This window comes from Falco cherrug, chromosome 2 (assembly GCF_023634085.1).
Source record: "Falco cherrug isolate bFalChe1 chromosome 2, bFalChe1.pri, whole genome shotgun sequence".
Taxonomy (NCBI): domain Eukaryota; kingdom Metazoa; phylum Chordata; class Aves; order Falconiformes; family Falconidae; genus Falco; species Falco cherrug.
Window position 1 is genome coordinate 23,876,050 of NC_073698.1, and position 21,959 is coordinate 23,898,008.

General features: G+C 45.2%; 1 protein-coding gene across 1 annotated transcript in view; it reads left to right on the top strand.

Annotated features, from left to right (window-relative positions):
- MTUS2 (microtubule associated scaffold protein 2) overlaps window positions 1-21,959 on the top strand; it is a 318,965-nt gene that overhangs the window by 289,864 nt on the left and 7,142 nt on the right. Inside the window, exons 10-15 of the mRNA XM_055701794.1 lie at window positions 3,999-4,213; window positions 9,840-9,945; window positions 11,803-11,876; window positions 14,064-14,162; window positions 15,478-15,597; window positions 18,206-18,303. Coding sequence (XP_055557769.1) covers window positions 3,999-4,213; window positions 9,840-9,945; window positions 11,803-11,876; window positions 14,064-14,162; window positions 15,478-15,597; window positions 18,206-18,303 — 712 coding nt within the window. The remainder of the gene's footprint in view (window positions 1-3,998; window positions 4,214-9,839; window positions 9,946-11,802; window positions 11,877-14,063; window positions 14,163-15,477; window positions 15,598-18,205; window positions 18,304-21,959) is intronic.

The following is a 21,959-nucleotide window of genomic DNA, read 5'->3' on the forward strand; positions in this document are numbered from 1 at the left end:
TTTTAAGGAAGCCTCTGTTGGTAGATAAAACCGCTGCTGAAGCAATAGCAGTGATGGAGCATTGTGTAAAACAGCCTAAGGACCTGCACCCTTCTGGACCCAGGCAAAATATTTAGGTTCGGATAACACCGTCCACCTTTACCCCCAGCACTGCTGTGAAGTATCGCACCTATCTGAAACCAGCGTGCAGTGAAATAGGAAAGTGATTTTCCTTTCCCAGCCCTGAGGAGGAATGTGGCCTCTATAAATGCTGAGGGACTTGTTATTTTATGCAGTAAGATTTGCACATGTATTTTGGTAGAAATACCAAGGCTAGAAAACATGACAAGCAATCATTCTACATTCAAGACACCCGCCGTTATAAATTATAAATATAAGCACTTTTCAGCTGCAACACTTAGACTCCTGGAATAAAGAGGTTTTGAACACCAGCTGTTTCCCTTCGAACTAATGGAAATTAAATGTCAGAATTACCTGCTCCTTTGCTATCAGGCAAATGGCTTTTGAAATGAGTTCAGAGGAGGTATGAAGATACACAAAACCCTAGATGAATGGAAGACAATCAGATGTCAAGTTTAAAATTTGCATTATCTGTGTTCATGAGAGTTTGGGAGCCAAAGCCTGTGTGCCACCTCCTCCTGGATATGCTTCCTAGTCAGAGGATCCTTAACCTGAGTGAGGTGGCTGTGATTTGTCTGTGAATCTGTGGCCAAGGGTCAGGAGGAAGAGTAGGATCTGCAAGGGGAAGAGTCTATTTGTCATGTCAGAAGCAGATGGTCCCTTTGTGAGGCCACATGACACCGGCCCCCCAGTTCCCGTGAGACTTGCTCCCCCAAATGCAAGGTGCCAGGGCTGGGAAGGCTGGGCTGTGGCTCAGCCTGGGTTTGTGTGGGAGGATCTGTCCTTTAGTGACATCTCCCTTTCCCTCACCTTCCCAGCCCGGTGTGAAATGAGTTTTGCTCATCTGTTGCACATTGTAAAAACCACTCAGTGCTCGGGGAGTAGGGCAGCAATGGCAGCTGCTCTCATTTAACCCAGCACGCTGTCATCCTGGGACATGCCATGTTACATCAGAGTCATTTCCAGTCTGTAAGCAGCAACTGAAATACCTACAGAGAAGGAAAAAGAGAACCAGGGTGTAACTCCCCTGGATAGCAACTGATAGCAGTTGTGCTCTGTTTGTCTTGTTCCATGTCAGTAATACATTTATATAACTTTCCTTAGTGATTTTTTTTTTTTTTTCTAGAAGATCGCTTCTACAGTATCCATATCACAATGTCTGAAAGTAAAATTCAGTTTCCCAGCAACATTAGTGGGTCTTCTGTTCAGGCATCTATTGTCAGGGCCCTGCTGGAGTCAAATCAACTTGGTTCACCAGAACCACCTGCTGAAGCCACAGCTGATTAAGCACTGGCTCCAGCTAGGCAGGCTCTCCCACACTGATTCCTGCTCCCCAGCCAGGTAAGGGAGCCACAGACCTCGTCCTGGGCTGCATGAGTGTCACCTTCTGCTACTCGTGCCCCAGCAGAGCCAGGCCCAAAGATCCATCTCCTGCCTAAGAAGAGATTCAGTCTTTCCTCATCACTTCAGTCCTTGGCCTCATTTTCTTGGTCTGGGAGGCTGCGGTAGGGATCACTTCTTCTCATAAGAAGTGTTTGATATTCAGTATAGGGCAAATTTACTGGGCAATGGCCTCGTTTTCTGCCTCCTGTATCATTGTTGGGTGTGTGGGAACATGCCATGCAGACACTCTTTCCTTGCTTTCCCCTTCCCTCTATTTTGCATCTGCATCAGGGTTTGATTTGCAAGAGGTGAATATTTTCTTTCAGGTTGCAGAAAGTTTTTCAGATAGAATTTCTTTTGGTTAGAGCATGTCATTTTGTCGCCCAGCCCTCCCTGTGAGCTGAGTAATCTCATTAGAGAGGCTGGAGAGACATGAGGTTCATTACAGCTCCAATTTAAAGCTTGAGTAAGCTTGAATTCTACTGAACACAGAGCTGCAAGCACTACCCCTTGTCCTCTAGCTCTGAGATCAGTTTGTATGTCAGAGGAAATAAAAAATACAAAAGCAAGAGAGAGGGTTTAGAGCTATAATCCAAACTGCCAGGAGACATTTCAGCTAATGACCGTATAAATTGCGCTGTTCCATTTTGGGTATGAGGCAGGTGGGAAAGCTTTCTATGGGCCACTGCTGCGGCGCTGAGCTCACCGATTCAGGCTTGCTTTCCCTCTTTCTGTAAGAAGCAGAGAGCTTGAAAGGGACGCAGAGTCCCTCTTAGTGTTCCAGAAAACATTAGGATCGGAACAGGACCCCAGTAGTGACGTTTGTCTGGGCATACTGGGCAAGTCTGGGTATTACTATCCAGTAAATGTGGAAGCAGGGCTCTAAACAGGGTGAAAAATAGCTGTGTGGGGAAAGACATGGTTAGCTCTGGTGGCCAAACTACCTCACATGGGTGCACCTAACATGACCCATGGTCACAGCAATAGGTAAATCTGACAAATTGATCCTATCCTGAAAAAAATTACCTGAGTGATACCATATTAGAAAGAGACAGAAAAATGCGTTTGGCTTTTTTTGCCAGATATTGAGCAAATATGAGGTCATAGGATAAATATGTTTCTGAAACATTCAGTTGTCTACCCAGGGAAACAGCTGCTTCCAGTTCAGTGATTCACAAAGCCATGTTGGTCTGTGTGTGGCACGTGCATTTTAAAAGGCAAAGGAAGGATGACTGGCTAATATAGATGGTATATTTAAAAGGTGGTAATTTTTTGAAACCAGCTATGGGTCTAAATCTGAAAGAACTTCTAGTAGCGCCATTAAAAAAAATCTCTTCTTCTCTAGTGTTTTTCTGAGTGTTATGGTCATGATGATTTTAATCGCTTCTTACCTGTTGGATCTTTACAAGTGAGCAAACTTGCTCTCTAAATGTAGTCTGGCTGACCTTTTCCAAATTGCATCAGGTCTTCAGTATCTGGATTGGTTGAAACCATTCTTAAGAAAGCAAAAGTCCAAGGATACAGTGTTTGTGACACTGCTGTTCTGGGACCTGGGGAACGATACAGCTGAGGAACAAAATGGGGAAATAGACTGAGTATCCTTGACTTGGTGGAACTGTTGGAGTCACAGCTTCTGAAACCAGTTGTAGACATGGTTGTAAATTCAGAGACATGGTCACGGGGTTAGTTCACGAGAGTACAAATTTCACATTTTCTGATTGCCTTCAGCATCAGCCTTTCATTTGCACTCTCTGATTCCATGAAGCACACAAGATAGTGGTTTGAATATAAAAATATTTTAAGAAGTGTGCATTAATGAATTCAAGAGATCCTTGATGGATCTGGTGCGAAATACAGGTTTATGGGGTGAGCAGCTTCTAACAGCTGGAAGATGGGATGTATGAGATGCATCTCCTCCTGCTCAAGTGGGCAATCACACCCCCTGCATAGCGGGCACAGGATGTGCCTAGACAGCCCAGGCAGCTTCTGCCTTTCTGGCACATTGCTGGAAGTGGGGAACTTAGCCAGGACTATGGCTTGTGAGAAGGAGGTAAGAAAAATCTTGTATCCCAGTTGAAAGGATTTGTGTCAAGTGATTGTCTCACATGCTGTTTCTTATATCCAAGGTAAAGTAAAAGCCACAAAGTCTTGATTTTTGGATCCAAGACTGTGCTGGCCAGGAGGGGACATCCAGTCACCCTGCAGGTCCTCGGAGTCCCCAGATAATGATGATGATTATTATTATACTTCATCAGATCCCATTTTTACATGGTCTTTGCATACTCTGCCAGTGCCTCTATTTAAACAAATGCGTGTATGTGTGTGTGAGAGAGAGTGGGACAGAGAGAGAAGCAACAACGAGAGCTTGATGGCTGAGATTCATGGGAGCCCCAGAGCTGGCGAGAGCCACTGTGCTCAGTGCTATACCAACAGATCTGATGCCACTGTTTGCTCCCAAGGAGTTCAGAGCCTGACTGATGGTCTTGTCTCCATAGTCCTCAATACAGAGAAATGGATGAAACTGCAGAGCGAGAAGGTGGAGTTGGAGAGGTCCTTTGAGGAGAGGGTGAAGCAGCTCCAAAGGGAGCAGCAGGAGGAGCTGCAGGTGCTGGAGCAGTGCCTGGAGGAGGAGCACAACATCAGGAAGAAGAGCCTGGAGGAGGAGCACAGACTGCAGCTGGAGCAAGTCAAATTGCATCATGAGAATCAGGTCAGTCTCCTCCTGTTCCCTTTGAAGAGCAGACCATGCCAGTACTGAGTGGGTTCAGGTAACACATACTGAACGCTGCAGCATGTAGACACTGGTAACAAACTGATGACTGGATAAAAATATTCTTGACTATCTTTACTGCTTTTCCCTTCTATTCCTGTTGGTATTTCTACATAGTAGTACATTATATTGCCATGTCTTGTCTTCACATGCTTCCAGATGTTTTACAACAGCAATATTAAGACTAGCTCTGCTCCCCGTGCATACTTGCTTCCCAGCCCACCCATTGTAGTCAATTTGTATGAAACCAAGGGTTGAACAAGAATCTGCTCAACACAGGTAAGGCCAGCAGAGCCCTGCCTGTTGTTGTTTGTAATGCTAGTTAAAGGCTGTACAGGGAAGCAATAGGGCCCATGCAATATATAGCCTAAATATCAAGCAGGTAATACAACCCAGGTTCCCTGATTTCTGCTCCATCATTCAGTCTAATCTCTTAGGTTGTATGTCCCAAGTGCTTCTCCTTGCTTTGCTTTCTGTATGTAGGTAGGAATACTCTCACATGCAGCTACTTAAGCTTATTTTTAACAGCTAGAGTGAACAAATGCCGTAACTCCCCTATGAGCACATCTGATGTGGTAGAACATCCTGCCCTGGATTATGGCCGTAATGCCTTTACCTGGACTTTTCTCATTTTGCATTAAGTGGATACAGTTCTGATTTTTCCAGCTGCAGCTCTTACCCATTACCCCACACCATGGTTCATGATGGCTTTTCTCACACAAGTATCCGCCACGTACAGGTGTGCTCTGCACTGTGTGCTGTCAGGCTTTGACATGCCGTGGGGATGGTACCCAGGCATCTAGTGTGCGGAAGGGCCAGTCATCTGTAATATGTGAGCCCAGCAAACAGGCCTCCTGTTTGCCAGCATTGTTCTCTCCAGCCTGGGGGTTTTCCTAATGCTCAGGGCAGCTGGAGGTGGTGGAGCATGACTTTTTCACTCTGAGGCAATGTAAATTGGCAGTAACAGTGCAGTGCAGGTGCAGTCTGTGGAATGAATGGATGTGACCAAAGGTCAAGGAGGAGTTTTTATGGCTGCGTGCTCTGTATCTAAGGGTATCTCCATTGTGCATTCAGGGTCTGTGGCCTGGAGCTCCAGAGCTGCTGCTCCCTGCTGCTTGTGCCCAGGGAGTGGGCTGACAGTAGGCACTGCAGTGGGTGCAGAGTGCAGACAAGCCCCGTACTAGCTTTGGGCTCAGAAGCAAGGCAGCCCCATCAGTAGCCAGGGCCCAAGCTAATTTAGACCGTTTAGGAGGTAAAGGCTGGCACAGCACTGTGCAGCCGCAGCTGAAGCACCTCCAGGACCCACGGAAAGGGACTAGCCTGCACTGAGCTCACAGGAGAGGAGAGCACAAACACAGCACAGCAGAGATGGCAGCCCTCTGTCTTTGAGGTCAACTATTTGTAAAAAGGGAAATGACACCATTTACTGCCTATGCTTGTTGTATTGTAAAACACTCCTGGGGTGGGAGTGCAAATACAAACTGAGATGGTGACAGTTTGATGTCATTCATGTCACAGCTGCCCAGTGTTAGATTAATTGTGTAACACCAGTGGTACACTGGGACTGGGTGCAGCATGGTCCTCACTGACATGTGGGTCAGACAGCTGTGTTGGACAGACACACAGCGTCCTAGCCTGTGCCCCAGAGTGCCTGCTGCCCTGCGTAGCACCATGCGGTTTGGGTTGACTCTTCAGTGGCAGGACATTGAAGAACTCTTGCTGGACTCTTACCTGTTTTAATTGCTGTGCCTTCTAGTTGTTCCTGATTTGCAGTTTGTAATGTGTAACACAAAGGCTGTATGTAACTGGGCTGTTTTGTCCCAGACAACCTCCCGTTTTCTGTTAGTGCATTGATTTTCTAAGATGCATTAGAGGGTGCTGTCAAATAGGTTTTTGTGTTCTAAAGAAGAATTTTCAAAATCTCTCTAAGGCTTTTGAAAGCATTCAGAAAGCATATACTGAGCCATGTCTTTCAGTTATCATTTCAGTTTATGCAAGACGGTTTTCTTGCAATGCCCCTCAAATTTTCTGCTTTGCTTTCTGATATGAAAAAGTGGTGGTGTTCCCAAAAGCCTTAGCTTTTTTCTTTCAGTGTGTCTGTTTGCCTAGTAGAAGATACTCGCTCTAGCTGCAAACCTTACCTCTCCTGGACCACCAGGCATTAGCATTTGTGAAGGAATTTATTCCACAAGCTAATTTTTTGCTGAGATAGTGTATAGTTTATCTCTGCTGCTCTTTGAAGCACTTCTGCAAGTTTCCAGGACCACAAGAACAGATGGTGGGTTTTGTCTCCTCAAGATGATGAGTGCAAGAAAGAGTGATACTGGTCACCACAGAACTTGACTAAAAGTATACTTTTTTTCTCATGTTCTCATCTGTTGCGATTCTGTTAATCATCACACAGAAGCAATTTGTCCCTCTGTGGAGCAGATAGTTCTCTCTCCTCCAGCCCTATGCTTTGCTCCAGAGCTCTTTGTTCCCTGAATTACTGAAGATAATGTAAACATTTCTCTCCACTGCTTTGAAAGTGCTGCTGTGCCCCCAGTATCTTAGAGTTTAAGCCCACCTTTTCAATCTGTGGTTCCGTTAGCATCTCATGATGAGTTTTAGCAGGTTTTCCCTTTGAATTCCTACTCTGCCATACACCCATCCTGTGTCAAATGCTCTTGGATTGGAGAGGCTGACAGGCCAGGTTGGAAAGCTGCTCACCAGCAATGTTTCTTGGCCAAGGAAAAGGAGAGCTCTGTCTAGGAACCGAGGTGCATGAGGAATAAGGAACCCTCACCGCTGCTGACCCAAAGGGTTTGGCACGCTCTGATTCTCCCTTCTCCTGCTTGGAGGAAGAGGAGAAGCACCCAGCTTAGATCTTAGAGCATAACAAAAGAAGCAAGCCTGCTCAAGGGACTGGCGTCGTTCAGCTCTGTTGCTGCTGAGCTGGTGCTCGTCCCAGCCGGTGTTAGGGCAGAGGTACCTAACCCAGGAGCTAAAGAGCTCTTACCCTCGATGTGAGCCTCATCCTTGAGCTGTCCATCTGCATGGGGGACTTTAAGCTTGCGTTCATGAAGGCAATAACAAAAGCTAAATCCTTTTAACCATGGATCTGCATATATTTCTGTATCCACATGTCTAATATGGAAGTTAGTCATCCCTCTGCCGTGGTTTCCAGTCACAACCTAGTCTTCCACACTGTTTTGCTGTAGTCACTGTTTAGTTTAGATAGCAGTCTTTTCTTTGGATACATAGTTGAAAGGTTTTGGAGGCTTGGCGCTCTCTGAGGAGGTGAGGCAGCTCTTTCAGCATAGCAGAGCATGAGAGCCAAACTCCTCACAAACCAGTCATGTGTGCCAATGCATCCCAATATCTCTCATATCTCCTTGCAGCTAAGGGCAAAACTGCAAAGTGAAGGCTGCGATCCTGGTTTGCCTTCTCGCTTGAGCTGCTCACCTCAAGCTGTTTGGTCTGCCAACTTACTGAACATCTCCCACTGAAGCCTTTTCTTGATTTTACTTTATTAAGGCTTTAAAATCCCACCTGAGGTTCTTTTTATAGCCAGAAATAACCATGACACAAATTAAGTGAGTTGAACAAGCCTATGGAGTAAGGTAGAGGTGAAGCTGGAATTAATATCCAAGAGATCTGCTTCCCAGTGCCAAGTATACTATCTCCTATGAAAAACTGCAGATAGGAGTTCACACTGGAATATTAGTCATTTAGGATGTGGGTACGAAACACACAGAAGACATAAAAATCCCTGCAGACCATTTGGAACATATTTAATTGGCTTTGTAGATAAATAACCTGCCAAAGATGGTGGCAGCAAAAGGAAACCCCTTCACCTTCTGAAAGTGTTGGAGTTGAGCGTAATCATTCCTTTGGGGTGCTGCTTAGCTGAGAAGCAATTAGTGTCTGAATAAAGACTTAAGGGTGAGGTAAAGAACAGAGCAATGCTCATAAGATTTCAGCACACAGACATCATATACAAGGACATCATGCTCTGGGAAAAGTCGAGTGATAGTCCCTATCCCATTAGTAGCCCACTGGGTCAGCCCCTCCTTTCCCTGCTCTTTCATGCAGTGTATCAGCAGGCTGAGTCCCCATTGTTTTGCAAAGAGGTCTTCACCACTGAGTTGTCTCCCACATTATTATGAAAAATAGTTTGGATAATTTCCAATTTCATGTTAAATGCCTGTCTTTCATTCTAAAAGCATGGTTTCTCCAGTACAGTTGGAAATTTTGCTTCTGTTGGATCATCTAACAAGTTTGACAGTTTAATACAGTGAAATAACATTTATTTCAGTCAAGACATGCTCAGCTGCAGTAACTTTCTACCATTATTTAACATAAAAGTGAGGAAAAAAAGCTGTTTAAAGTCAATTTGCAACAAACAGCTGTTTCATTGTAAAAGTAAAATAGTTCGATCCTCTGCATTGTGAGATCACAGATAATGTGTTAAATGTAGGGAATAAGATCACTGTGATTACAAAACCAAGAAAAACAAACTTACGAATTGCACTTGGAAACTGCTCTAGACCACTGACTTAACCTGATCAGCCATTTCTTACTGGATTTTCTGTAGCGATATATGTCAAAGCACCATCATTAGGGATCTTGCTTTGCCTTTAGTCAAATCTAGTAACAAACAATGTACAGAAGGAGTCCCAAACCTAGCAGGTGCACAGGAACACAGGCTGCCCACAGCCCTCTTCCAACTGTATCCCCTGCTCCCATGATGGTTGTGTGCTGTGTGGTTCAGTTTGTTGGGCAGTTTGGGGCAGCAGGACCTCTTTCAGCCTCAAATGTGAGATTGGAAAAAAGTTTTGTGGCTTCACTATCATCTTTCATACTTTCACACCAACCTGAAAACTCTGGTGTCTACACTCAAAAAAGTGCTGTCGTATCTTCCATCAGCTTACTGGATGTGGACTAAAAATGCATGATTCAAGAGGACACAGGAATGTGGGTATTGATGACTTTGTAGGATACTCTTTTTCAAGTAAAAGTATGATATATTGCAATTCATTTTACATACCCACTGATAATAATTCCAATTTTTCTCTAGAAATAAGTATTTTACAACTATGAATAATTCATAGGCACTTTTCGTGGAAGTTGATCCAAGACCTTACGATAAAAATCATTGCAGCAAAGTGCCATGAAAGCAAAACCTAGGATGGCTCAGAACTGTGTACGTTTATCTGACCATCAGAGGGAGTCTAGTCATTAATATAATTTAGATTAATGAATTGTTGATATTTATGAATATATCATAAATGGCTTCTTTGCTTAAGGGCTTTTTGGCTTTTTACTTTCTTATGTGCCTCTTTTATCACCATTAAATTAAAAGAACAAAACCGCTACCAGCGATGACTACATACTACCACTCAAGGCATCAGCATGCCTGTTTCATAATAGATGGAAATGGTTCAGGTGCTCTAAGTGTCAGTGTCACACTTGGTAGACCCCTTTACTGTTTCCAGCTCACTGGAGCTCTTAAGTAGTGGCCTGTCGGTGTGCCACAAGACATCTAATCATGCATCCATGTCTCCATTCATTGTCATTGGAACAGATGGAAAAGATCATAGCTGCCCATAATGCTGCAATGTTACAGCTGGAAAATGACCACAGAGCCATTACTGAAGTACTGCAGAAGGAGAAAGACTGCAAGATTCAAGGTAAGCCAAAGACAGCCCAATGGCTACAGAGCTATTCCAGAGCATGAATTAGTGCTCTAGTGAGATTGTGTAAGCTTGGATTTTCTTCTTCCAGAACAGATGATACAATCTCTGTTGGTCTAGTGCTTTCATGTGGGGTGGACCACCAGGCTCATGCTAGGGATGAAGGAAGAGGTGCGTGCAGTGTGTACAGCATCTGACTTGGAACTGAGACTACCTGAGGGATCTTTGGGCCAAAGATAAGGCTTTCTCCATGGAATACTAAACATAGAGTCCAAATTCCACTTTATTTCACACACAGACTTTTCTCAAGAGCCTAACCCTTGGGTGCTCAGGAAGCTAGAGCTCATTGAACGTCTCTGAATTTAGGTGTTTAAATGCCTACTACACAGCTTCTAAAAACAAAACTCATCATTTTCAGTAGCTAAAGTCTGGCCATGCTGAGTAGACCAAAGCTAGTGCAAATCTGCACCTCAGCACTGCTATCTTTATTTTGTCTTACGATTTTCCATGGGGTTTGATGCTGCAGACAGAGCTGTTTCCTCCCCACCAGTTCAGTATCTAAATACATGTCTTGGTACATGCTTTAGCTGACATTTAACAGTTATCTGTACAATCTCCGTCTTTTATTTTACACCATAAGCTTAAGGGTCTGATTTTTAAATAGCTTTATTAGGTTTTCCCACAACTTTCCCTAAATTGAGCCATACTGCTTAGCTTTGCACTGTGTCAATTAGAGACATAATATATCTCTAACATATGACATAACATAAAAATAGGGAGCATAACGTGAGCTAAGAACAGTTTATTCCCTTCTCCTGTAGGCAGAGATGGTATCTAGCATAGCATTTTAAAATTAACATATACAGTTTTGCAAATAATAAAAAACCCTTCTTCCTTGCATGAGGATATTCTTATCTTTCCATTTTTGTTAGTATTCTCTGATGATAAAACTTGTCTGTGGTTTAGTAAGGGTCTGGTGGCCAGTTTGTGCTCACTGCTCCTGGTGTGGGTATGAAATGCCCTCCTGTGCATGGAAAAGGCACTGCAGCAGCTGCGGGCTAGTGCGCTGTAAAGAGAGCGCTGGAGCATCAGTATTATTAATGCTGTTACTGTGGCTAGTGAGCAATGATTAGAAGGCAGAACCCCATGGGAATGAGGGTAAAGACACAAAAAATAAGAGTGTCTGTATCCTAAAAAGCTAGGTGCTACTGCTGTACTGAATGACAGTTTGATGTCATTAGTTTGGAGATTAAACTTTATTCCACTTTGGTTATTAAACTTTTGGTTATTACTAAGTCCAGGGTGAGTTGTCCTAGTAGTGAAACCTTTAATCATGTAATATAAATGGAGGACTTCTTTGTCTTCAGACTCTGTCCATCTCAGTCATGGAATAAATCTCACAGGTCATCTGTCACAGTTCCTGGAGAAGCACTGTCATTTGCATTTTTGCATCCTGAGTTGCTGGCTCCCATCTCAATCTCCCCAAAGAAATTACAACCCAAGCTTTTAAATATATCTAATTTAAAATCTTTGCTTTGGGGATATTCACCCTGAATTGGGTCAAACTGACCCTTTTCAGATCAGAGCCCGGGGAGCCAGGAATTCTGCACAGTTCTGAAAAATCAGAATCCAGTCACACAGATACAGAGATACCTGCAACCACTGAAAGATAAGAAAATCCTGATCCTCAAAACATTCACCTAAGGTTGCAGAGTATATTACTACCGGTTTCCTAGTCAATCTCCGTGCCCTAAAACTGCATCCTGAATTGCGCTTGGTTCATAATGTCTGCACTCTCGGACCCTGGTTTGCTGGACTTCACTTAGCAATGCCATGTCTGTGTATCTTCCCCAGAACTGAATGCCGCTCACAGTCTGGAAAAGGCTCAATTAGAAGAGAATTTTGAAAAACTGCGGCTGTCACTCCAGGTTAGCAGTTTCATTATTTCCCACCCCTGTAACGATGTGGCGGAGCAGCTGACGGGGCAGCCCCAGCCCCCTTGCCAGCTGCCAGCACACCAGGCTATTGCTTCTTACCAGCTATAGTACCTCTCGTCCTCTGCCTGTCCAAACTGGGATCTAGCAGCAAAGGTGCCCCCTCAGTCTTTTTCCTTCCACTTGGCTGGTTCAGCAAAATACTGTCTGAAAGAGAAGAGAGGGCAAACCTAAAGGGATGAAAAGGCAGCTGGATAAAGCAAAGAAATGTCCTTTTGACCCTGCTGGTTGCTGGCCCAGCACAAGGAACAAAGTTGAGCTCTTCCCTGCATGGTGGGGAGGGCTCTGGCACCTGTGGCAGCTGTGAGCATCACCTTGTCTGCATGGTACCTTCTGGCAGGCACCCACAGGGCTCAGAAATGGTGAGCTCTCCCTGCATGTCCGTGTGCCTGTGCTTTAAACTCTTCCCTGCTGCCCAAGTGTGGCGGAGCTGGTCCCACGTTGTAGAAACATCTCCATTCCCACCGGAGGGCAATGCAGTCGCTGATGAGGGATGTCCCACGGCTGGCCTTGCTGTGCAGTCAGGCTATGGCCAGCCAGGGTCAGCCCTGTACATCATGTCCCCTATTCCAGTATTTAACACCAAGTTAAAGATCATCTTGGCTTTTTCAGTCCTGCTAATAACTCCATGCTGTTTGCACTCTCTAGATGAAGAAATCCCAGGGAATGGAGAGCAGAAGCATCCCCTTGTGGTTCACATTTAAGTTTGAAAATCTGGTGTGAACAAGTAAAGATGTCACAGCAAATAATGCAAGCTTTGTTTGATTTCATAGGCACAGATGAATTACAGTTTTTAAACCCCCTGACTAGCACATACTGCTGCACGCAGCAACTGTCACTGCCTTCCTCATGCTGCTGTGACAGTTCAAGGCATGTCAGCAGTTTTTGCAATAAGCGTTGATGTAATGTTACAGCCAAGAAATTACATACAGGAAAGATAAGAATACCAGTTTCACAGCAACTGTGTTTTTTACAGGTGTTGTATAGAGAGAGGTAACAGGAATGCCTTCGATCGTAACAGAAATATGATTGCTTAAAATAATGTGTTGTTTCTGTGTGTAACTCTGAGATGAAACAACAGTCATTTGAAGTCCACACCACTAACTCATCATTGCTTGTTACCATGTTAGAAGCATAGAAAGGTGAAGGAAGCAGGGATGGGATAACTATCACCTTATTCAGACTCTAGGAACCACAGAAATAATCTGTCATGCCTCTGTTATAAATGCCAGCTTCTTAAGGAAGGGCACAGTGGTTCTCATCCAGCCCAGGGTGCTGGGGTGATTTAGCATCAAAGACATTTCATGAACTAGGGCCAGCCAGTGTGTCATGGTTTAATCCCAGCCAGCAAATAAGCCCCATGCAACTGTTTGCTCACTACCCCCACAGTGGGATGAGAGAGAGAACTGGAGGAGTAAAAGTTAGAAAACTCATGGAGTTGAGATAAAGACAGTTCAATAGGTAAAGCAGAAGCCGCGCACGCAAGCAAAGCAGAACAAGGAATCCATTCCCCACTTCCCACCGGCAGGCAGGTGTTCAGCCATCCCCAGGACAGCAGGGCTCCATCACGCATAACAGCTACTTGGGAAGACAAATGCCATAATGCCAAACGTTTCCCCCTTCTTCTTCCCTCAGCATGACATCCCATGGTATGGAATATCCCTTTGGCCAGTTCAGGTCACCTGTCCTGGCTGTGTCCCCTCCCAGTTTCCCGTGCCCCTCCAGACCTCTCGCTGGCGGGGGCTGAGAAACTAAAAAGTCCTTGACTTGGTATAAACATCACCTAGAACGCAAACCCGTCAGTGTGTTGTCAACATTGTTCTCACACCAAATCCAGAGCACAGCCCTGCACCAGCCACTAAGAAAAGTGACTCTATCCCAGCTGAAACCAGGACACAGTGCCAGCCAGCTGCAGGCATTACAAGGATTTTGAGATTCCCTGAGGCACTGGATTACCAAAACGCTGGGTGTTCAAGTGGCCTTAGGTAAAAAAAAACACCTTGCAGGGATTTCTAGGCCTTGTTCAGCTCCCCTGGTAGTTTCACAGTGCAGATTGACTCGTACGAGTGTAAGAGGGGTGATAGCATGGCTGGTGTGTTCATTACTGTGTCTCCCCTCCAGGACCAGATAGACACCCTCACTTTTCAAAAGCAATCTCTTAAGGCCAAAGCCGACCGATTTGAAGAGGCTCTGAAGGAAAAAACAGAGGAACAACTGAAGGTAAATGGCAACTATATACAGTCACATCACACGATTCAGTGGATAGCAATAGGATCCCGCCCCAGATCTCGAACTCTGAGGAGGAGTCAGAAAGTCCAGAGCCATCATTTTTTGATTTTACTTCTTTTTCTTTATTCTTTCATCCAGCATTTGCAGCTCTGTTTCCAAAACATTTCATTGACTCCATCTAGTATGACCTTACTGCTGTCTATTCTTGTTCCCTTTCTTCCTCTCTTTGTCTTTACTTTTTTCACATTTAGATTTCTTTTTTTTTGGTGCCTTCTGAACCAAATTCTTTGGTATCCCTGTATTCTTTCATTTTTTTCTGGACTTGCAGGGGACAGCCCTGTCATATGAAGTATATATTCAATTGCTGTCTACTGGGGATGTGCTGGGTCTTTTTACAGTGTGTAAGTAAACACACACTACAGTTATCTATCTGAAATGAAATAACCCTGAAATGACTCCCCAGAAGGTTTTCTTTTAACTTGGGGCATTTTAGTTTGTTCACAGCACAACCCCATGGGTAGCTGTATCAACATGACAGAGGGGACAGAATAAAAATAGTGGGGTGAGCAAGGGGCTCAGTGAGTTTTTAGGTGAGAGAACTCCTTAGGAAAGGAGCGCACATTTCTGAAGCAGGCTTGGCCGTGGGAAACAAGTAGCATCAGTCCCTTTCCACCTCTGCTGCAGTATTTAAATTACATGAAAGGACAAATTCTGCTGTGTCACAGTAATGTTAATGCCAAGTACCACCAGGTAGTTGACCGCTGGAAAAATCCAGAACAGCTTAAGTCAGCAACAGTATTTCATCAGCCTAATTCAGAGTGCCTCTTTGGCCCATGAGTTGAACCGTAATATCCCCTACATCTGAAGTTCTTGAGAAGAGGAGGAACTTTTTCCCAGCAGATCTGATCTTTGTTAACAGGCACTGTGATTCAGTGGTGCAGGCAAGGCAGAACACTCATTTTCACCTTTGGCCCCCTTGTCTAGTTTCCTTAGCTTTATGTTAGTACTTGTCCCAAGCCAAAATACCTGCACGAGCATAAAACACCTCATGCAGTTCCCATGCTACCAGTACAAATGAAGTTGCTGAACAACCTGGCATCCCATCTTTCTAGCCACGAGGCTGTCCAGCCAAAGGGGTGGCCCAGGAGAGGATATCAGGGTTCAGATGGGCTGTGGAGGTCCACATCCAGGTGCTTGTCACATCACTGAGACTCCTAAACCACTGGGTGCACTGAGGAAAATTTATCTTATGGCTGAAGATGCATTTATGGCTTACAGATATCCAAATCACTGGTATATTTCCTAGATTGTACGAGCTCCATATCTGCACTTAGAAAATGATTTGAGGAGCTTAAAACATGTTCTGGAAATGAAGAACCAGCAGATTCACCAGCAGGAGAAGACCATCATGGAGCTGGAAAAAAATGTGAGTTTTCATTTTTCCTCCAGAGGAGGCATCATGGAGGTAATAAAGTAAAAGTTACAGCAGGTGAACTTAAAAGAGGTGAGAAAACACAAGAGGCTGGGGCAAGACACAGTCAAAGAATTTCATAAATGCCTATATATTGTGTTGTCCCACTGTCAGCCTGTATAGTCGCTTCTACTGTGCCATGTCTCAAGTTTTCCCTCAGTGGGATCTTTTCCCATCCCTTCACCCACCCATGATACCCTTGACTTCTCCCACACATCCGTTGATCTGTATTGCTTTTCCATGCAGTACCTGCTCAGCCTATTCCGTTAGACAGTGATGTGAGTGGTGTAAGAAGGATGGAGGAAGGGGAACTTTGTGGTAGTCCAGAGCTTCGTCTTGTACACCAGCCTGTACCATATGCCCCTACAGGAGTCAGGTTCAGGGCTGGAAAGGGCAGTTGGCAGAAGGTTGAATCATGCGTGTCTTGCTGCTGTTCGTGCAGGTACTTGGGGAGCTCCCAGCTGCAAGTATGAATGAGCAATATTCAGCAAGCACTCCCTAGCAAGGCTTACGCTAGGAAACATCTCTCTAACCCTAAAGTAATGCTTTGCTGCAGCCTCTGCTGTTTTCTTTCTTTGCTTGTGGGGGTCCATATCAAAGAATTCCCCAGTTCACCACCAGTTATATTTTGTGTTGGAAGGGGGATTCGTTTTGTAAGGCATAACTTACAGTGACAGTACATGCGTAGTGTGGTGACAGGATGAGGCAATACCGCAGCTGGTTCAGCACAGCATTCAGCAAGATTTGTTTCCATTTACGGGGAAATTTGAGAACTCTGATGATTACTTTGCTGAACCGAGGTGCCTAAGTAAGTGGATGTAGAGAAAAGTGCCTCTTTACAACTGAGGCTTGTTAACTGTGCTCCTTCCAACATGCTGCTCCTGGAGCTAAGCCAGATTCTGAAAACATGCATTATAGTGTTATACTGAAACCCCCCCACCCAAACAACAGCCTGCATAGTTCCTGGTCATTTAGCTGCTTTTGCTAATTAACCACATATAAGCATACAGTCCTGCTCTTGCCCTTTATTGCAGTAAAACACTGAATTTACTGTGGTCCAAAGACACAGCAGCTTTCTGTTTAAAGATCTCCTTTTATAAGTGCCAGAACATCTACAGGGCATCTCCAAATGCTCTGAAAGATGGAGTGCCTCATAAGGGAGCAGGAGGGCATTTCAAATACAGGGTCAGGCTTGGCTCCTTGTCTGCTGAAAGGGAGACTGGAAATGAAGGTGGCAGGAGAGGAGTGGTATAGGGTGAGGGTTGCAGCAGACAGGGAAGGAGATGCACAGGTCTCCCGTGCTTCATGCTGGCATAGCTACTACTTACTAAAACTATTGAGGAAGCAGGTGCCCATGACAGCGATTCCTCTCTCAGAGCATTTCAAAACAGGCCCAGAATCCTTGCTCTGCTCTAACATAATATACTGGGTTAGGCCAGAATATCTGAGAATCAGGAGTATCCTTTATGGTTACATGCATAGACTGGAAACCACTGCATAAAACTGATGCCTTTGCTGTAAAGTGTGAGTTGTTACTAACTCCAATGCACAGTATTTTGGTTCTTTATAAAAGATTGGAAAATTCAATAATCGAGCTTGTACAGAGATAAGGTTACTCTGTGCTATCTTGTTTTCTTCCAAGTGTTGAATTCAGCAAAATTCAAACTGCTGGAAAATTAAGAACTAAGGTGATAAAGTATGTAAAATTCAAAACTTGGGAAAAAACAAGGCATCTGAGGCTGTGGTACATGCCTATAAACATCTTACTGATGTTTTAATACACCGCTATTGACATCCTCAAACTCTGTCCTTGAACTGTCCTGAGTGAAAGCTACCTACACTTGGGATAGGATTCATTTCACTTAATTGTAGCTTATAGTTAAATGTCTAGTTTAACCCTGTCATTTAAGCCGACACTGTCAGCAGTGGAGAGGAGCGTCTCCAAAGTGCAGATCACCTCATGCGCATGCAGCACCAGGCTAAGGCTGCCGCTGGATGTAATCTGCCTTGTTGGGTAACTCTTTCCTCCCCGTAACTGGGAAATCATAATCCTAGAGGTTGGATGCCAGACATTTGTGTCTGGTGAGGTTAGTTGAGCTGGATGATACACATCATACACCTTGCACTCCTCCTTCGTCACTAGACTGACCACTCACACCACAGTGCCCTTTCCATGCTGGGCATCCCCATGGTCCCCAAGTGCCACTAGCTCCCTGCCCAAGAACAATGGCTGGTAATGTTGGCTCCTGAGGGGTAAAAGTTGTGGGGGCACCACCGAAGAAGATGTTTTATTTGTGCCGGACAAGACTAAGACCCTCCTGCTCCTCAGTTAGGAGTAAGGGATAGTTCAGCTCTCCCCCTACTCAAGGCTCTGCTCATGACGCCACTTACTTCACCGGTATGATGTGGTGTGTCAGACCTCTAAGTATCAGCTGCAGTCAAGATTACTATCTCCATCTATTCTCAAATTTTAGAAGTTGCTCTAGGGACAAATGAGATAACAAATTCTCTTGGATCCAGTGTTGGGCTTTCTTCAGACTTAACCAATCTTCTTTTGTTGCAGGCTGAAAAAAATATAAAACTGGTAGAAAAAATCACCATGCTGCAACAGCAGAATGAGGAACTGAGAGCCAGGATTGAGCAAAATACTGTCATAACAAGGTTTGTGCTGATATTTGCAACCTGTCTGAGCTTGAAAGGAGGCTGCAGATCTTAATTGCCCAAGGCTGACTCTTATTTCAGAAGGGGAAAATCTTACTTCCTCCTGAAAGTGTATTGGTGTCCTGATCTGCTTGTTTTGTTAAAAAATCCTTTTTGTGTCAGGGTTTGCTTACTTTATCATAAGGAAGGCCACATATCTGTCTGTGTATTTCCATGATTTTGACATGCTGCTGAGGGCCAGTTTGCCAGTGGCTTCTGATCTCAGTGTCAGTGCCCTTAGACCCATTAGTCAGTGGGTAGCAAGGATGGGAAACAGGGCAAATTCAGGAGAGACATCCTAATGATGCCACTGTCACCCAGGTGGGGTTATTCATTGGTGGAGTTTTTTCGTCTGCACTGTCTGTGTTCACCCTTGTCACAACTTGACAAAGGTATCAAGGTTCCTTGTGTTAGGTGGTATAGAAATAGAGAAGGGTAGGACAGTCCCTGCCCCAGAGAGTTTGTAGTCTGCTGTAAGGCAAAGGATCACAGCTGGAGCCAGGCAGAAGGGGTACCAGGGGGAGATGCTGGAGCTGAACTTGTCCCAGCACACCTGCTGCCTAGCTGATGTTGCCATAAGTTATGCCATTGGACTAAAATGCAGTTTAATTATAGCTGTCTTTTTAAAGCTGCAGCGTCTCATCTCTGATTTTAGATTTTGTCTTTCTAGTGTCTCCTTTATTAATGACTCAGCCTTTAAAAATTGTCTCCTGCATGTAGATATTTTAAAAGGGCAGCATTATTTGTACTAACAATTAGATTGGGGTGAGGATTGTATTTCCTCTCACCTGACTGTAAATACCTGTAACACAAATGTCACTGTCTGAGGTGGGTGTCTACAGCCTTTCTGTGCTGGGGGAGGAAAACCCAGGAATTTTTAAGACCTGGTTCACCAGACCAGTTTGAGGCACCTGCTTTTGGGCTGGATGAATTGTGGTCTGGAAGTGGCAGTCTCTCTCCAGACCTGTGACAGCAGCCCGGGTGCCTGGTTCAGTGCCTGGCATCTCCGCATTGCAGCTACCTGTTTCTGGTTGCATCCTGCCAGCGTCCAGCTGCAGCACTTTGCTTCTTGCTTGTAGCTATGTAGGTACTGGTTTTAAAGAACATCTTTTGAGAGAAATTCTGAGTTTGAGGTCAGCCTGGAAAGTCAGCTTAGAGGACAGTTGTTTTCGACTGTTACAGTTTGGGGACAGCTATAGAGACAGTGTCAGCCAGGGTTTTAAAGTCAGAGTTACTAAAACATGCAGTTTCCTGGCAGCAGTAGCCACCTCGAGTGCTTATTTCTGTTGTACTGGCACCGCCTGGGAAGAGGCACGAACAAGCTTGGGGAGCTGTCCTTGCTAGGGAACAGTGCAGATTAGGGCTATTTCTGCTGATTTGCAGTACGGGTGCCCAGACAGCTGTGGCAGACCAGCAGCAGCAAGAGGAGGGAGGGCAGCAGGAGGGATGGGAGCCAGAGCAAAGCTAGCCTTTGCAGCATGGCCAGGAGCTGGGTCCCAGAGGCAGCGGCGGGCTGAGGGATGCACCACAGAGATATTTCCAATCATAGCCAGGGGCAGGTACAGAGGAAGGGAGATGAGCCTTGCAGGTGGGTCATGCGCCAGCTTTGGACACAGGAGCTCCACAGAGCCTCTGCTGGGACTTCCCCACGTGCTTGAATAAATCATCTGATTTCGCAACGTCTGAGATTCTCCCTCCAAATCCATCATATTTTTTTTGGTCCTTTGGCCTAAGGATGTTTGAGAAATGGTAGTTTCTAGCACCCTAGAAATGAAGATGACCAGGGGGGTGTCTGGTCTCTGTCAGCATAGCTCAGGTACCTGACCCAAGCACCTTCCCCTGCTTCCTATCATGTCAGCGTGCCCCTGCAGACCAATGTGGGTTTATGGCTGTGATTTGTTACAGCTGCTTAAATTGTCAGGAGGCTGTCAGAGGAACACGTCTGATCCTAAGTCTGCAGTGCTAGGGATAAATGTCCCCTTAGATGGGTTAGGTCTAAAATTGGAACATGTATCTCAAGATACAAACTTGCATAGTGAGAACACATTTGCTTTTATATTGCCTCTCTTCCTCCTCCTGCCTGAATGATGAAGAGGGGCTGAATGGGCATCTGTATCTTATTAAGCAGTGATGCTGCATCTATTCACCTCCCTCCCCACGGTGCGGCAGAGGCAGATAGAGCTTGGCTGAGCTGAAGGCAGAGGCCTTGCTGAAGGATACGGGCACTGCTGGCTGTGCCAGCTGCCTCTGTCTCCAGGAGGCATGAAGCTGGCTCTGCCTGCGTCCAGTCAAGTCACGTCAGGTGACACAGTGTAAATTCCCAATGAAATGTGCACAAGGCTAAAATAAGCAGCACAACAAGCAGCAGCTCCTTTCTCCTTCTGCATGCCAAAGCAGGTCTCTCTGGAGGACATGTCCACATGCCGCATGGTGTGTTCGTAAGCACTTGGCTGCAAAGGCTCTTTTCTGCTCAAACGTCTCCCCACTTACCTGCAGGTCATGCATATAACTTGCAGCCTGCCTCTGCCAGCACATTGCAGTGTGCATTAGTGCTGCAAAGTCTGTTGTGTGAGAGTCCAGAGGACACTGATACCATGCTTTCTACTATACCTCTAGCAAGCAGCATTAGCCCTCCAGTGTGTAGAAGACTAATGCATGCTGATGGGCTGTGCTTGCCTCCTGTCCGGTCTGTGCCTTTAGCAGAAGAGGGAGCTGAGCCCTTCACCGTGCTCTGAGGTCTGTGCTGGTGTGACAAGCCTGTTCCTAATACCCAGATGAGTTTTACCAGCCACTCACACACTAAAAGCTACACAAAGGCAGGGAAGGCATGTGTTTGGGTTTTGTTTTTCCCCCTCAGTGAATGCTGGCTGGAAAAGGATGTAGTAGGGCTTTGTGTATATCTTTTATGGCATGTCTTGTTAGAAACTGCAAAAGAAGAAGTAATTCCCTGTGCGGCAAGAGTTTTTCTATGGAGTTATTTCTTCAGGGTGAGCTCCCATGTGGAATTTCTCATGTCTGTTAGATCATGAGTTCATGCCACAGCTGGCTCCCCAATGGGACCGTGAATAGGGAATTCATCCTCTACCAGGCAAGCAGCTTTCTGAAAACTTCTGCCAGCTTGTGTCTTTTAGTCCTTCTACTCTGCTAGCCACTGCTTCATGGCTGAAAATGTCCAGAGAGTGGTAGAGCAGACATATCACCTGAGCTCCATTTCTGTAGGAACTGAGGCTAAAAAAAGCAAGATATTCTTATTAAATGGTTTTTAAACAAAATTAGAAATGCCAACCCCACCATTTCAGAGACTTTTGATGACCCAAGGAGAGCGGACCAGCAGTCCATGACATCTGCTACGTGCTTCAGGCTATAGCCAGAAAAGGAGTTGTCCAGAATTTCATGTGTGTATCCAAAATCCACACCCAGCTGCTGCTGAACCCTGGAAATACTTAATGGGGGAGGATAGGCGCCTCCCTGTTCATTTCTGTAAAATTCTAAATTGCCTGTAAAACAGGTTAGGTACATGCCCAGAGCTGCCCCAGGCTGATCACGTCACGACCTGGCTCCTGCCCAAGTGTAATGGGGCTGCAGAAGCCAGATGTTCTTGCACGCATCCTCCAGCA